Consider the following 16,317-nt stretch of genomic DNA (forward strand, 5'->3'; position numbering starts at 1 on the left):
TATATTACAAGAAATATTTGAGAAAAGAAAAATTGCTGCATTAACTGAACTGTAATTTAACATTTAAGAGCCGGAAAAGACCAATCACAATGTTTTCATCACCCGAAATCCCGGATTCTTCACAATAAAATATAGATCTCAAACAGGTTTCATATTGTTTCCAAACGGTGCTGCCATGAACTGAAACTGATGACTGCCGATTCAGAAGGGAGTAAAAATGCATTAATCAATGTAAAAATTTAGGCCTAAGGAAAATGGTTGTCAGTAATGTAAAGTGTACTCCATTTGTAATGCGTGGGCTAAAACAAAATGATCCTTAAAATCCTTTAATCATAATTAACTGACTTCTAGGCTCAAGTTTCTGGGTCATGGTGGTCTGAGTGGACACAATGAGGGAGTTGTTTTAGGAAGAAAATAGCTGCACACTTGCACATTCTATCACAGAAGATTTATCACCAACATTTGTGTAGAAGGATGAATGAGCCAGACCTGTCCATATGTGGCCCTTTGTGTGTGTGCGTGTGTGTGTGCGTGTGTGTGTGCGTGTGCCAATGTGTCTGTGTTTCCGATGACACTTGGTGATGATTTTAAACAGCTGAGATGAGTTTGTGTGGAACTGGACAACGGGGCAGCTGTACATCTCTGTCTTGGACATACACACACACACACACATACACACAGACACACACACATACACATACACACATTGAGGCATATAAAACAACAGTGGAATCCTGAGGTCCGACCCCCTTGGGACCGAGCCAGACTGGGACCTTAATAAAGGCCTTGTTGTTTCAGGAGGTAGCTTGTGTGGTTTCAGGTTCTCAACAAGCCCCATTCTACAGACCACCACCATAAGCTTACTGACCACAGTGTTCTGAATGGCATTTACATAGATGATTGTTAATTGTTTTACATTTTGATCGTTTTACTTTAATGATAATGCAAAGGGTTGATACAAGCAAACCTATATGTGTGCACTCTTTTCTTTAAAGGTGTATTGTGTAAGGTCTGGCCAGAATTTTAGTTTAAAAAAATGAACTTACATTATCAACAGAATGTAAAGAGTTACAGTGTTACAGTGTTGTTGTGTTGCAGAGATATCTACTGAAAGACAGCTAGCCTCGGCCCTTGCTGTCTTGATCTACCACTTATACCTTAAGAGGCGATAGTGAGTCACTGTAGCGTCCAGTCGGACGAAGAAGTAGAGCTGCCCCGAGGGCTTGTCACGTTGAGGGTCCAGGTTCTCTGTGTGTGTGTGTTTATTGGATTAAATCCAGTAGCAGAAAGAAGAAAATTGCTTGTATTTTCGTATAGTCCTCGCCTTCACGAGGAGACCACTTCGCCGGGAGGAGGGTGGGTGGTGGCTCCGGGAGACTGGCCTTCAGTTAGCGGTTAGCTGTAGCAACTAGCATTCAGCCAGCACAAACCCCAGCACCGGGAGTCACAGTGGGGTCAAACCTGTGCGCCCTTTAGCATCCCCTGCTTTATGGTCTATTTGACTCTAAACGGGACCAAAATTAACTAAATGAACATCATGCAGAAGACTTGAAACTAGCGATTGAGACCATGAACTCATGTTTACAATGTTTACTGAGGTGATAAATCAAATGAGGAGTAGGGTCATTTTCTCATAGACTTCTATACAATCAGACTTCTTGTTGCAACCAGAGGAGTCGCCCCCTGCTGGCTATTAGAAACAATGCAAGTTTAAGGCACTTCCTCATTGGCTTCACTTCTCAGACCCGGAGGTTGCCGCCTGGTTACTACAGCACTGCTAACTGAAGGTCTGTCTCCTGCCCCTCCTCTACTCCTGGCGAAGTAAGTCTTCTGGTGGCGAGGAGGACAAAACGAAAATGTAAGTCGTTTTCTCGTTTCTGCCACTTTGGGTTTAATCCAATAAACAAACTATCAAGACGTACACAAACCGTACAGCCCCCGGTTAGCACAGTAAACACAAGACAGTCAGACGCCACACATAATGATTATAAGATAGCGTGTAGTGTTATTTTGACTGTCTCTTGGAGTTTCAGCAATTTTGCACATTCTTGCCCTGCTGTTAGTTAGTAGCCGATGACCGTAAATTTAGATAGTATGGCCCCAGTATGGAGGTGAAATGCTGCCTCCTATTTCTTTGGGGCATGCGGCTACATCTTACATATTACACCTTTAATGTACTCAAGGTATTTGTAGTGCAGAGTGTATAAACTATTAACGGTGGTGTTGCAATGTGAATAGTGGTCTAAATAAAACCAGGTTGCCATTACTACCTCAACAGGCCCTGCAACATCTCAGCCAATGAGAGCCGTTGCTTGGTCAGACCTCTTTTGAGAAAGGCGGGGCCTGGATGTGCTGCAGGGTCACAAGGAGTGATGTAACCTGTGTTTATTTTCAGCATATACATGTAAATGTAGACAGACACACACACACACACACAACAGCAACTGTAGACGCTTGCACATACTGTTCTTTACATGCAAAGATTTTCGCATGCACAGTCCAGTATCGTTGAATGTGTACCGACTGACTTAGTTATGGATCTCTGCCACATTTCTGCAAGCTGGTTGTCTCTCTAGCTTCTCGCTTCCTAGTTTGGTCAGTCGATGACAACTGTTGCGGCATGTATGTGCACACACACACACACACTCAGGGTGTCTGTTCCAGGGGGAACACAGGGGGTGATTAAATAGAGAAAAGGTGTGTGTATCACTAGGGAAGACAAGTAGGAGGGAGAGGCAGAGACAGAAACAGACAGAGACACAGAGAGAAATTTAGTCATGGCCATTAATACTAATAGTGGCCTGCCTTTCCTTCCGTCAGCTGCAGCTGTTGATCACGCTGGTGCAACAGTGAGCTTTCTAGCATTGCATCACTCTCTTTCCCCCCTGACTCCAACGCTGTCCTGCATTACCCTGCAGCATGTCCAGTAGGTCATATTGCACATCATGCAGCGAGGGAAATGGACTCAAGCAGGACTAGCGCCCCGTTAATATTAAGACTGAGCTGTTCGAAAAGATGATTTATGAATTTCAATCTAGTCATTACTCTGTTGACAGTCTACTGACGCTATATGCAATACAACACGGTCCAGTTTACAGTATTACATTGCAGTACCATGCTGTGAAATCATTTAATCAAAACAGTGATGCAAGAGGGTCAAAGTGAGAACTACAGTGTTGTATGTCAGCTTTATCCGGCGCTATTTAAGAGCAGGTTCAATTCATTAACACGCCAATAACCTGCCACTAGTTATTCATACTATGTGTGATGTATGCATAGCAAGATGTTGGTCATGTTCCCCATCTCGAGAACGCAGCACAGGGACGATGTAACTTCCCGAGGAGCTCGTCCACTCGCATACATCAGAGACATTCCACCTCATCTGACACTCGTCCATGGAATTCTGCAAATTTTCCGCACTATTCTCCCAGGCGTTCTGAAGTGCTCGTCAAAAAGACTGGCATGCCCAAACATCAGGCACCTGTAAACCCTTAAAACAAGAGAAATAAGACTACTCTTTTTCTGGAGAATGTATCAAACCTGTTATTTATGTTTTCAAGATGCATTTTAGTCATTTTGTACACGGATGCATGATGAATTCTTCGCTCCTGGCTCTGCTTGTGATTGTTATCGGGTACGTTTGTGTGTGTGTGTGAAAATATCTTTTTGTTTGCTCTGCTGATAGGTGATAATTTGTCATAGATTTGTGCAGAGTCCCTTTCTCCTCTATGTTGGTATGGCCAGTGTATGCAACCTATAGTTGACACCTATGTGTCATTCTGGGAACACACTAAATACTTCAGATGTCTTGGAGGTTTACTTGGCAACCGGATGGCTGTTTTAAGACCACGGATACGCTTTCAGCTTGGACGGAGCACAAAGTTTTCAAGTACCCACAGTACATAAAACGTCACTTAATCGCATGTATCATGTGCTCATTGTCGTGCGGCTGGTTTTTTAAAGCTCAGTGACTTCATGCAGCTCTATTTGTGTAACTGGATGACATTCTATTTAACCTTTTATTTTACACCAGGATTAAGATGTTGTGGAGCCATAATTAGTCACAGCAGCTTTTCTAGAAAACACTTTTGCTTTTTTAAAGGGACTGTTTGTAACTTTTTACACATATAAATCTACCGGGTCGGGATCCAATGCGCGCTTGTCGCATATGCGCGCTCGCGTGTGGTCGGAGCCTCTGCTCCGCTGCCTGCTTGCCTTCACTCACACACCGCGCGTGTTCTCACTGTCTCGCTCCACCTCTACATGTGCATGCGCACTCACTACACACTGCAAAATAGTTAGTTTAGCTCTGGGAATATCTAGTGAATGTACAGTGGACGTTTGTGCAGAAATAACTGCTGCAGCTCCTCCAGACCAACAGAGGTTTCCCATGTCTTGTGAAGTGACGGAGCTCCGCAGCGAGAAACGGTATCGTCTCCGACCAAAACTCCGGTGTCTCCCTGCGGGCGCAGTCGGGAGACGATGACGTTTCTCTTCCTGCTTCAGCCCCGGCACCAACCCGCTTTTTTAAAAGCCAACACTAGGATCAGCAGTGATTCATGGAGAGATCTTCGTCTGGTCAGCTAACATTACTGCCAAGCAGGTGAAATATAGAGTGATATTGAGGTTTTAGCTGACGTGTGTCGCCTCACTGTTTTGACCGATGCTCGTTCATGTCTATTTAGAGCGAGCACAAGCGCGAGCCCGACGCTGACTTTCGTTGATTTAATGGCCACAGGTGTCGCTGTTAACAAGCATTTCTGAAAGTTACAAATAGTCCCTTTAATGTTTGAATGGAAATGTTGCAATCCCTGTTGACACTATTTGCACCTATACTTTTGGCACCTATCATAATATTTTTATATGATTACAGATTTTAGCCAATTAATTCTTAATATCAAAGGAAACAATCACTTTACACGTGTGCAATCTGCTTGTGTGGTGGTGGGAGTGTTAGTGTGGGTGGTGGAGGGCTGGTAAAGGTGGGAGGGGTTGACACAGAGATGTACAGGACGGGACCCCCTCTCATGCTTGCTCCATAAACCTCACTGCATTTCGCTGCTGCAGCTGTCGTTGCGCACACAGTGAGCGGAGAGGTGAGGTGCGCTCCTTCTGGTGGGGTGACTATGTCGAGACTGGAAACGGCTTTTTCACACTGATCAGCGATCACCGAGCCCAGAGCTTCTCTTCGGCAAAAAAATAAAAAACGTTATGTTGTCACTCTGTCGCTCAACAAGGTCGGTTTCCACAGAGCAGTGAAGACACCGCTCATCTACCATGAGCTGTTTGGATGTTATGTACCCAACCTATGGACATTACGCACCATACGCACCGACTGTTCCTGCTTTTATCAACAGCTTACAGGTAAGAAATGAGCACATATTTTAAACGTTGTCGTGATAATTATTTTATTTTCAGTGTTAGGATGGAGATGGGGTGTGTAGGGAACAACTAATAATGTCTAAAGCTTGTGCGTAAAAGCAAAAAAGGATCGTTAAAAGTGTTTTCAATGTGTGCATTATTGGTATTTGTTTGATTTAATTAGTAAATTTAGATTAGCAGTAATGTTTGTGTCTTATAATAAAGCAAAGAAGCTGTTCTGCACCTACAAAACTCATATCTTGACGCACACACATGCCAGTGCTGCCACACACAAAGAAAAACATTATGTCAAAATGTGTCATAGGCAGCTCCAGAAGCGTCCTCTGCAACACCTGTCTTAACCCTTTCTCTCCCCACCCCACCCCCCTCACTGCAGGCTCCCACAGGTCTGAGCAGCACTTCTCCTCTCTGCCGGGATTTTATGGACACTCCCAGGGGCCCCGAGGGGATGTCTGGGGGCCCAGCAGGCACTGGAGGATCAGCTTCCTCTTCATCTTCAACCAGCTCTACTTCTTCCTCCTACACGCCTGCGGCTCTAAGGCCAGAGGAGGGCCCCAAGGAGAAGCAGGAGGCCCCTGAGGCAGAGTACCTGACTTCTCGCTGTGTCCTGTTCAGCTACTACCAGGGAGACATCAGCAGCGTGGTGGACGAGCACTTCTCCCGGGCCCTCAGCTCCTACATGGACGGGGAGGGCAAGCGGCGGGCGCCAGACCAACGGGGCACAGGTTTGTAAAGACTAGTTGCATAAGACAAATGAAAGGCGCACACCTGTCCTTTTGGGAGTAGTGCAAACTTACTTCCGTGTTGTGATTTTGGACATGTAAAGTACTCTTCATGTCAGTGATTACAGAACAGTATGGTATCCTTTAATTGGAATGGAGAGATTCAACAAAACAACAGAATTGAGTTGGCTACTCCATGGAAAACACGATCCATTAAATTCTATGCCCAGAATATGAAGAAGACAACCACCTTTGTAGTCCGCAAAACAATTAAATTAATTAGGGACTCAATCAGTTAAGCTGACTCACTATGATGTTTACAACAAATTCATTTTTTGAGGATTCACGCAAGCCTAAAAAAAGTTGGGTAAACTGAGTTTCGGTTGGTCTTGCCCTCCACTACATCCCTGCGGTTTCATCCATTTATTTATGTCAGCACCGGTGCCACAGTTGTCTTGTGTTTGCCTTTGAGGCCACACAGGGTGAGTTGACAGTTCTGCAGAGCACAGCAGAGCGTCCGACAGGTGACGCGATCAGGTGACAGGACTGAAAAGCTGCTTGTTGGGACTGTTGTCCCTGGAGAGGTCGGGGAGTAGGGGTTCAGAGGTCACCAAGGTCAGGAGCTGTTGAGAGTCTAAAGGAACTTCTTTGGCTCTAGGGCAAAGATTTAAAGAAGAGCTGTAGACACTGCTGGGATTCATAACCTATGAAGCATTTAGTTTTTTACATTTTCTTAAAAGGAAAAAAACTTACACATATTCCATAATCACTACTCTGAAAGGCATAACATATATATATACTGTATATATATATTTTTTAATTAGCAACATTATTAGATTTTTTTGTTTTGTTTTCTGCTTTCATGTGGATTGCACCAAAATGCAAAGTACAAACTTTTCAAATCTGGAGACACATAAGTCCCTTTCAGCCTGCAGATGTCCTTTGAATATCCATATAGGGCCTATAGCCTCTACTCTCTCTTTCCTAGTTCAGTCGGACGTCTTCATTTCGGCACCAACACACGCTTCCTGCCTCACAACAGATGCTATGTTTATACATGGCCGTAAGCGCACAGCCTCGCCGGCGTATCCCCTTCAAACGTCTCTGCGGCTGCCATTCTGACTATCGCTCCAGCTCTCGCCCCACAATGGTCGCTCAGTCAGTTGCCTGCCTGCCTGCCTGCCTGCTGGTCAGATTTATATATGCTGTGGCCCGTGTGATAGGGGCAGAGGGAAACACTACCTCTCAGGGTGCCGCATGGTGTCTTTTTTCAGAGGAATATCTCTCTCTATATATATATAAGTATACTGCTAAAAACATATAATGGCTCGCTGACATTCTGTCAAGGGCGAGGAGGGATGGGGGGGGGGAGCAGAGAAAACAACAGGTGGGGGTGCAGGAGACAGAAGAGAGGGGCGGCGGGTGCAAGCATAGGGCCAGTTTTGCGTGTCTGAGTGTGTGTGTGTGTGTGTGTGCCGGAGTGTGTTGTGAGACTTTCATAAGTGCTCGGCTGACATGAGAGTGAGAGATGTCACCACAGCGAGTGATTTAAGGCTCCGGGAGCCTTGGGCTCCCTCCAGGTCAGAGCGTCTACCTTATATAGAATTCGAGGATATAGGGACGTCTCTCTTTCTACGTTTCTCTCTGTCACTCTCTGTCTGTCTGCTAGAACGTGGTTGTGTTTATTTCTGTGTCTTGTTGGGGCTAGGGCTGTGTGACAGTATGATCCAATGGGGAAGATATCTGGGCCAGAGGGTGTAGCAGTCATGTGAGTGACATCTACGTTTTAGCACGGGTTGCTCCTGTTGCACAGCTCCAGCCTTTTTCCATTTGTCTCTATAAATCAAGTGATTCACTACGCAGTTGTGCAACGATTCGTGCCTTGGCCTGAATGTAATGTTGTTTATCCTCCTTCCCCTCCTCTCCCATTAGATGCTCCTTCACCCAGCAGTCGACGAAGCTTCCCCCCATCCTTCTGGGACAGTAACTACTCCTCGCCTCAGAGCCGCTCCCACTGCGAGACGCCTTCCTATTCCATGGAGTCATACGCATCAGCGTTGCACCCAGGCCTGCCTCACCCACACGCTCATCCGCACCCGCACGCTCACGCTCACCCTCACCCAGCAGAGAGCTGGGGGTATCCCCAGGCCCAAGCCTACGGCCACCCACGGCCTCTCCACGAACTGTATTCACCGTCAGCTCTGGAGCCCCACTACGGGCCCCTGCTCATGCCCACAGTGAGGGCACCTCACCCCCTCTCCTTGCCAAGCCACTATGAGGTGAGCAAGCTGGAGCCCAGTGCCTCCTGGCCCGGCCTGCTGCCACCGGGAGACGTAAGCCAGACACTGGCGCTCAACATGGATGCAGGTAACCACTCAACCGTGTCAGGCTGTTACAAACACTGCCTGGACAAAGAGTTCCTTTCAGGGCTGTCAATCGATTAAAATATTTAATCAGGATTAATTGCATGATTGTCCATAGTTAATCGCAAATGAATCACACATTATTTATCTGTTCAAAATGTACCTTAAAGGGAGATTTGTCAAGTATTTAATACTCTTGACAACAAGGGAGTGGACAAATATTCTTGTTTATGCAAATGTATGTATATGTTTATCATTGTAACTCAATTAACGACACAAAACAATGACAAATATTGTCCAGACACCCTCACAGGTACTGCATTTAGCATAAAAAATGGCAGCCCGTCGCATTTTTAAGAGGTTAAAGAAATTAGTGGCGTTAAAACAAATTTGCGTGCTATTGTCATGTTAATATTGACAGCCCTAGTTCTATTGTTTACAGTTTATAAAATGTCTCTATTCAGACTGGATAGGAGTATGAGGAAGTGCAAAGACTGACATTGGTGTAGACAAATGCAAATGGAAAGCTCAGATTATTTATGGCTACAAAAATATGTATTTTTTTACGTGTCAAATTGAGCGTAATGAGAGCACGCTTGAAATTCCGCTGTGCATCGATTCCGCTTTTTTTGTGCCATTAATTGCTAAAAACATTTTACCTTTAGTATTGATTTCACTTCATCAAACACAGAAGAACACGCTCATTCTAACAATTCACACAAAGACACTCATGCACACACACACATCAACTTTCAACCCCTGTGATACCGTCTGTAGGGAAACACATTCGCAGATGCATACATTTGTGATGTTGAATACACTAGGCCCTGCCATAGACACTCCCACGCGTGCTAACACACACACTACATCATAATCATCACAGAAGCTCTCTTTCCCCTTTCTAAAACAGGATGTTTGGCAAAAGTGTGCTCCATGACAACCTGTGTTCTGTTGTTTCGCCGTCGTCCTCCTCATTGTTCCCTTGTCCTTTTTTTCCTCAGGTCTCCAGCAGCATAAGAAAGGCAAGGAGCTGTACTGGTTCTAACGAGCCCTTCAGTCACATTGACCAGCCATTACCAGATCCAATTAGTCCCTGGACCTGCTCCGCTATTGAAGCAGCGTGTCCCTTTATCCCCCCCCTCCGCCAACACACACACTCCATCCCCATCTATCCACCCCCTTCTCTCTTCGCTCCTGGCCTCCCCTGCCAGTATACAGCCTTGCTCCAGGTCGACGTGTGTGCACCATGGAGATAAAGCAGGGAGAGGGAGAGAGAGAGAGAGACTGTCTATAATCTGTGCTGTTGCTCTCTCTCTTCCTCTCGCTCTCTCTCCTGACGCTGCCGGTGCAGCACAGACCTTGGCGAGGTGTGAGCCACAGTGACCTGTTTGGACTGAGGAAGACAGGATCACAACAGACTTTAGCGGAGGACAGGAGAGATAGAGGGATGAATGCAGGGACAGGGGGATGAATAGCGGCGAACAGGGATTCCCTCCAACGTCCCTGGTTATCTCTGTCTCATGCTCTTTGTTGGTACAGTGGTCGTCATCATCCACTTATCTGCATCACGCAGCGATAAACAGGAGCAGCAATTATGGCGGTTTATGCTTTGTGACTGTCATCATGACGCCTTATTTTTGGTTGTTATTATATGATTTTGGTCTCTGAAATAAAGTGTTTCTATTTATTGGTGTTTATGTGCATTTCTAAAATGTTTGGTTAGGCCAGTGTTCTGAAATGATTGTGATTTTATTATAAAGAGAGAGGCGACGGAGATGACCATACCATGTGTTTTTTTTGGTGGACTTTCTCATCCATCTACAAAGGAATCTTTTTGTGGAGAATAAAGGTCATTTTTTTTCACAAAATGTGTTCAGTTCAACAAGTATTTGTTTGCTCTTATCCGACTCAAAACTTGTGTTCTTTCAATTTGATTTCCATTTTAGTTCTTTTATTTCTCTGTTGTCATTCTTGGATGTTTTGAATTTGGTCTTTCTAAATATTTCTGGGTTGGTCTTGTGTCCAAGAAGATTGTGATGTCAATAAATATTTTTATGGTAAACTGCCGCATCTCCTAAATGTTCACCTTGCATGGCATTATGAGTAATACTATCTGAGCTACATTTTTTTTTAAATTGAATTTTCCTTTTTTGTCAATAACATAACTTTGCTATCCATTCAGTGTGAAATACCAAATACAGAAGTGTGCATTTTGTCAATTTTTATACCCCCCAGAAAACAAAAAAAGATAAATTTTTCAAAACAAATAAAGAATAAAAAATAAAAATAATAAATTATCACCTGAGCTACTAATTTAAAGGATCATTGTAAGTGTAGCTGGGGAGATAGAAATAAATATGTCCAGAAGATAAATTAGCTTCAAAATAATGTGTCTCAGTATTATTGGGGGAGAACAATTAAGGCTTAATGGAGGCATTTAGTTTCTGATTTTACACCCTAATATATAGAGTGTGTTGGTATTGTAGTAGGTAACTGTGTGAATCCTAGAGACAGTAGCACAGCCAGATGTGATCAAGGTTACGCTACGCGACTCGTCTCATTTAAAAGGCCTTCCATTTGAATTCCTGCTTGCATTCACACTTTGTCACCTATAAAGTGGGAACGAGTGGTGAATGCCAGCAATGTGTAACCAGAGGAGAAGCCAGCCATCCCAGCTATGCACCAAATGTTGCTGCGTTATTGATCCGATAATCAGATTATGTGCTAAGGTATGCCAGTCTGGGCCACTGTCACAATTTAACGGCTGTTATGTGTGACCCCCCGTCAGAGAGCAGCCAACTATGTGATTGGCTCTAAGCTGAGGATTCATGTAGAGTAATGAAATTAGAAGAGTTTACTGGGGATAGCGTTCCTCTTAGTTTCCCATGCCAAGCATCTTACTGCCTTTTCACACTAGTATTGTCACTGGGGCCGAGGGTTTCCTTTTCACACCGGGTCCTCCAGGATCGACTCCATAGTCAGCATGCACCCACAGCTATTGTCACATTATGTTACTTAGAGGTCAATAAGCTCTTCATAGCATTAATAATTACCATGTTAACCATCATACTGTGACTGTTTATGTTATATTTAGTCATTATGGATGCTGACTGTTACAGTAATATCAATTGATTCTGAATTTTCAGAAGAATTAGCAGAAAAAACTACTGTGGATTAATTTTATTATTGATATACAATTAAATGTGTGGGAGCTGTGTTTACTTACTGAACGGAAATACTGTGTAAGCAAAGCCTGAGGAAATACTACCCTCTCCTGGAGGGTTTCTAACACTGCAACAACCAGCTACCAAATGACACTTGGATCTGTGTGAGGTTTACTGCTCTACAAAGATTACGTTTCCAGGCTGTCTGGCAAACTGCAAAACACTTAGAAAGGTGGTCATGCCTTTATTTTTATACCCTTTTAGGTTGATTATTTTACCCAGAAAAATTATTACTAAAGAACCCACATAATCGCTAAAAAATGTAAATACTGCACTCTGCTTTTGGATTGTGTTCAGCTCAGATAAACTGTATCTACAACCAAAATGTGTTCGTTCACTTTTTCCTGTTCATTTGAACTAATTTAAGAAAATGTACTTTTATTAATTACGGTAGAGCTAAAGCGATTAGTCAATTAGTCGATTTGTGGATCGTCAGAAAAATTAATTGACAACTTTTTTGATAATCAATTAATCATTTGTCATTTTTTTTCATGTAAAAATGCTAAACATTTGCAGGTTCCAGCTTCTAAAATGTGTAAATTTAATGCTGTTCTTTGTTGTATAGCATTGTAAACTGAATATCTTTGGGTTTTGGATTGTTGATTGAACAATACAAGACGTGTGAATTGTGATTTGATTTACTGCCGCATTTTATGTGTAGGCCTAATAACTAATTTAATTATCAAGATATCAGTTCATCAAAATGGATTTTGTTCATTTACAAATAACAGCTATGGAAAAATATACTTTGCTGTTTGTCTGTAGCAGCTAAGAGCAGCAAGTGCGACCGGTGTACCACCAGTTTAGTTACCAGACACATTATAGGCTACATTTCTATTGCATAATCATTTTTCTAGTAGAACCAACATGTTCTCATAACTCGTCACACACTGACGGTTTGTCAGACCCCTCGGCATCACTTTTTGGTCACAGTAAACGTGCTTAATGTTGTGAATTAAACAAAAACAGTTGCTTAGGCTTAGGCAACAAAAACACTTAGTTTTAGGAAGAAACAACATGGTTGGGCTTAAAATCAATATGTTTTACAATGAAAACGTGACTTGACGTTGCTTTCTGAGTGTTTATTGTTGCTGCGGATGGGTATACATTGTAGTTAATGGAAGCCCGGTGCATTGCATACCGGTGCTAGAGAGTGACTAGTGCGTCGGCATCAAATGCCAACAGCCGTGACAAAGCGTCGATCTTTCAATTTTGGCCAAATATCTAGTTTTGGCTTTGTCGAGCCGTAGGCCTATAGTTTAAAATCAAATGGACCAACCTCTAACAACAAGAATGTTGCAGTTTTAAGATGTAAAATGATGATAATAATGGGATTATTAATAGTCAGTGTGTGTTGTATTCCTCCCAAAACAACAGCAAACCAATGCAAATAGCTTGTGTTTGCCTCAGTTACGTATCATCAGAGCAAAATCTGTAAAATGTAAGTGTAAGAATTATAATCGTGAGTGTTTAATTTAATTTTTTACCAAAAGTAGTTTTGGAAAAGCCAGATTTCTCCGATTTACTGTACCCGGGTAGATTTCAATAAAGGGAAGTGGTCAGTTCCGACCATTAACCAACACTTTCTGAGAACAGCTGATTCACTCAGCTGTTGTGTCCAGGCATTGAGTCACCTTTACAGTAAGACAAACCCTAAGATGACCCACTTCACCTCAGAGACTGTGGGTCATATGACGGGTCATCGCTGACAGTCACATGATACAGGATGCAGACTCACATTCAGTTTTAGAAATATCAAATTCTTACATTTCCTATATCTGAGATGAATGTGTCTTTTAAATGATTTAATCAACGTTGAAATCATAAACTGTTTATTGATCTTCCATCTTCACTAAATACTGTGAAATGTATGGTAATCTGTTTACAACCGGACACTCAACCCGTTAACTGACTGTATAAAGCAGTAAACAAAGGCCTTCATTTACTTGCATAACGGTGTGTCTCTGTCCTGCATGTCAGATAGTTAATGTGTGATTTAGAGCTATAACAAAACTGTCATAACTGTCATGTGCAAGCTGAAGGAGACAAATAAAACGCAATGACATGCAACCAAAACAAGTGGTGTACTATATGTGGAAGTGGTGGTGGAAATCACAGAAAACTTTTTTTTTCCTGTGCAGTTAGTGGGTTTCTGTTTTGTCAACAATGTATCAGCCCTACACACAGAACAGCACATTATCTAGGTGTGTATCCGTATAGAAAAGCATCTTCACTTTACTCTAACCTCGTTCTCAAGGCCATGCAGACAAGCACACAAAAACCTTGATCTATGAACTTACAGAAAGTTTTCCAATTGTATTTGTAGTGTGCTGACTCATGGACCCGTTCTTGTCACTTGACTGTTGTTGTAAATGCTTTATAGTACGCGAGGTACATCACAAACTTTATGCCTGTATAAAGTTAGACTGGACTTCACAATAAAACCCACTATTAGCGGCTCTTTTCTTTTTCACACACACACTCAGCTGATTTAAAAGTACAGAATAACTTAGTTTCAGTGGGACTAACTTAAACTCAGTGAACTTAAAAGTTGCTGACAAGCATGCACATAGCTCCTGGTTGACTGCAGTGATGGAAAGTAACTAACTACATTTATTTAAGTACTTTAAAATGTGAGGTACTCATCTCTGTTCTATCCATTTTATACTACTTTGTACTTCCACTGTACTACATTTCAGTTTAAGATGTTGTGACCCCATAAAAAAACAGTGTCTATTTGGGGCCCTTCCTCACGTTTAAGATGAGTTGTTAGTATTTCCACCAAAGACTGATTTACCCTTCAAACTCAACTTGGATAAAAGTATTCAATATTTCACAAATCATTGTGTTTTCGTTACCTTAAAGTGAGCCGCTTATATCTACATACGGAGCGGGTCCTCTTCACGGAGCTGGCCCTCATGTTTCTACAGTAGCTCAGAACAGACAAACCAAACACTGGCTCTAGATAGGCGTTTTTGCAATTTCCCGTTTTTTGCATCGGCTACCGTAGGTCTCATACACGCTTGGCACACAGGAAAAGATTCTATTGGCTGCAATCTGCAACCTCACGGCTGGATGCCACCAAATCCTACACACTGCACCTTTAAAAAACTATTTTGAATGCAGGACTTTTACTTGCAATATAGTATTTTTACATTGTGGTATTAAGTAAATGATCGGAGTATTTCTTCCTCCACTGGTCAACTGTCTTTCTGTGTTTTTCTCTTTTTATGAGCAAGTCTTGTAAAGCTATATCGCATTTAATAAAACCAAAGTGCTGTAATATATTAAAAGCAGAAGCTCTGTTTCTGCTCTTTTTAATTATATGCCAGTGTTATTAGTGCTATTTGCACTGTAGGAACCCAAGCGCAGTGTACAAACACTACCAACAGGTAGAAACATGAGACAAGCTGATAGAGTTCAATGACATCTGTAAACTTTTAGCTTAGCTCTGAGTTTTTTCCTCACTTCACAACATCTTTATGGTCTTATGTATCATCATGACCTGAAAGCCTTGTGACAGACGGACAGACAAGCAGAGAGACAACAGGCGAGCAGGAGGGCGGGGCAGAGAAACAGTCCGAGAGCAAATATTTGTATGAATGTATTGCGTATGCAATATGTAAAAAGAGTTTATAAGACCACGAGTTCACACTTTGGTTTGTCATCATGTGATGGCTAAGTGAATTCCCAGCTCTGGTTTCTGCTTCTTTCTTGTTAGTCAGTCTCAATTTCTTGTATTTGACTTGACTGCTAAGTAATACTTCCACTCATGTGCCTGACAATGACGGAGAGGTCGAATTTGCAGAGCAAATCAAACCTTAAACTGAAAACAGGATGTGGAGACAGAAAGGAAATATTGTCAATGGAAACACTGAATCATGAATCATGAAATCAAACAATATCAAATGTAGAGAAGAGTTTAATTTATAAGAATGTGTGTGTTTATATTTGTCTGTGTTGACAGTATTTCAAAACCTCCAAAATCTTGTCAGTTTGGGGCAAAAAGTTGTTAAAGCTCAGTGTATTTGTGTGAAATACACTTACAGAGGGAAAATATTTCATTCCACTGTGGAAGATTTATTTATTTTTTAAAAAAAAGGGAAATTATGGGGTGACAACTTCAAATAAAATCAGATCATTCATGTAAATCGCTCAAACAAACATAGTGGTTATTAGGTAACGCACCACCTACATATCCGAGAAATAAGAACACCTCCGTTAGCTACCGACACATTTTCCAGCGTGGAGTTTAAAGTAGTTGGAAAGGTTTCAGGTAAAACATGTGGGCGACGGCACACGGCACACGTTAGCACATGAATAATGTTATGGTACATATTTCACTTTTGTTTTTCAGAGGATTCCCCATCACTGTGTGACTGGAATCAGAACGCACTGGAGAGGAAACAAAATTCCAACAGTGGTTTTTCATGTGAAGGCATCACGCTAACACAGTATTTTTCCCTTATGTGACACAATCAACAAGCTGCTGAGTAAGTGATCACGTCCTTCTGTGTAATTGATGTGTTTCCCATCAGAATGGCATCATGAGAACTTATCATAATGCATAACTCAGTCATTCCCTATTTCAATGATTGACTCTTCCTTTTCTCTCTCACTTTATGA

At 42.4% G+C, this 16,317-nt stretch overlaps 1 protein-coding gene across 1 annotated transcript; it reads left to right on the top strand.

Moving 5' to 3' along the window:
- The first annotated feature begins 4,543 nt into the window (after positions 1-4,543).
- vgll2b (vestigial-like family member 2b) lies at positions 4,544-10,529 on the top strand. Its single transcript, XM_074661269.1, has 4 exons — positions 4,544-5,364; positions 5,759-6,107; positions 8,037-8,471; positions 9,469-10,529. Exons 1-4 carry the CDS (start codon positions 5,278-5,280, stop codon positions 9,510-9,512), a joined length of 915 nt encoding a protein of 304 aa, XP_074517370.1. The 5' UTR covers positions 4,544-5,277; the 3' UTR covers positions 9,513-10,529.
- Positions 10,530-16,317: the final 5,788 nt, after the last annotated feature.

This window comes from Sebastes fasciatus, chromosome 15, assembly GCF_043250625.1.
Source record: "Sebastes fasciatus isolate fSebFas1 chromosome 15, fSebFas1.pri, whole genome shotgun sequence".
NCBI classification, from domain to species: domain Eukaryota; kingdom Metazoa; phylum Chordata; class Actinopteri; order Perciformes; family Sebastidae; genus Sebastes; species Sebastes fasciatus.

Excerpts from the sequence above, each read along its gene's own strand:
- vgll2b (XM_074661269.1), top strand. The coding sequence starts at position 5,278 with ATGAGCTGTTTGGATGTTATGTACCCAACCTATGGACATTACGCACCA. Across the intron at positions 5,365-5,758 it reads CTTTTATCAACAGCTTACAG|GCTCCCACAGGTCTGAGCAG; the intron begins GTAAGAAATGAG and ends CCCTCACTGCAG. Across the intron at positions 6,108-8,036 it reads GCCAGACCAACGGGGCACAG|ATGCTCCTTCACCCAGCAGT; the intron begins GTTTGTAAAGAC and ends CTCTCCCATTAG.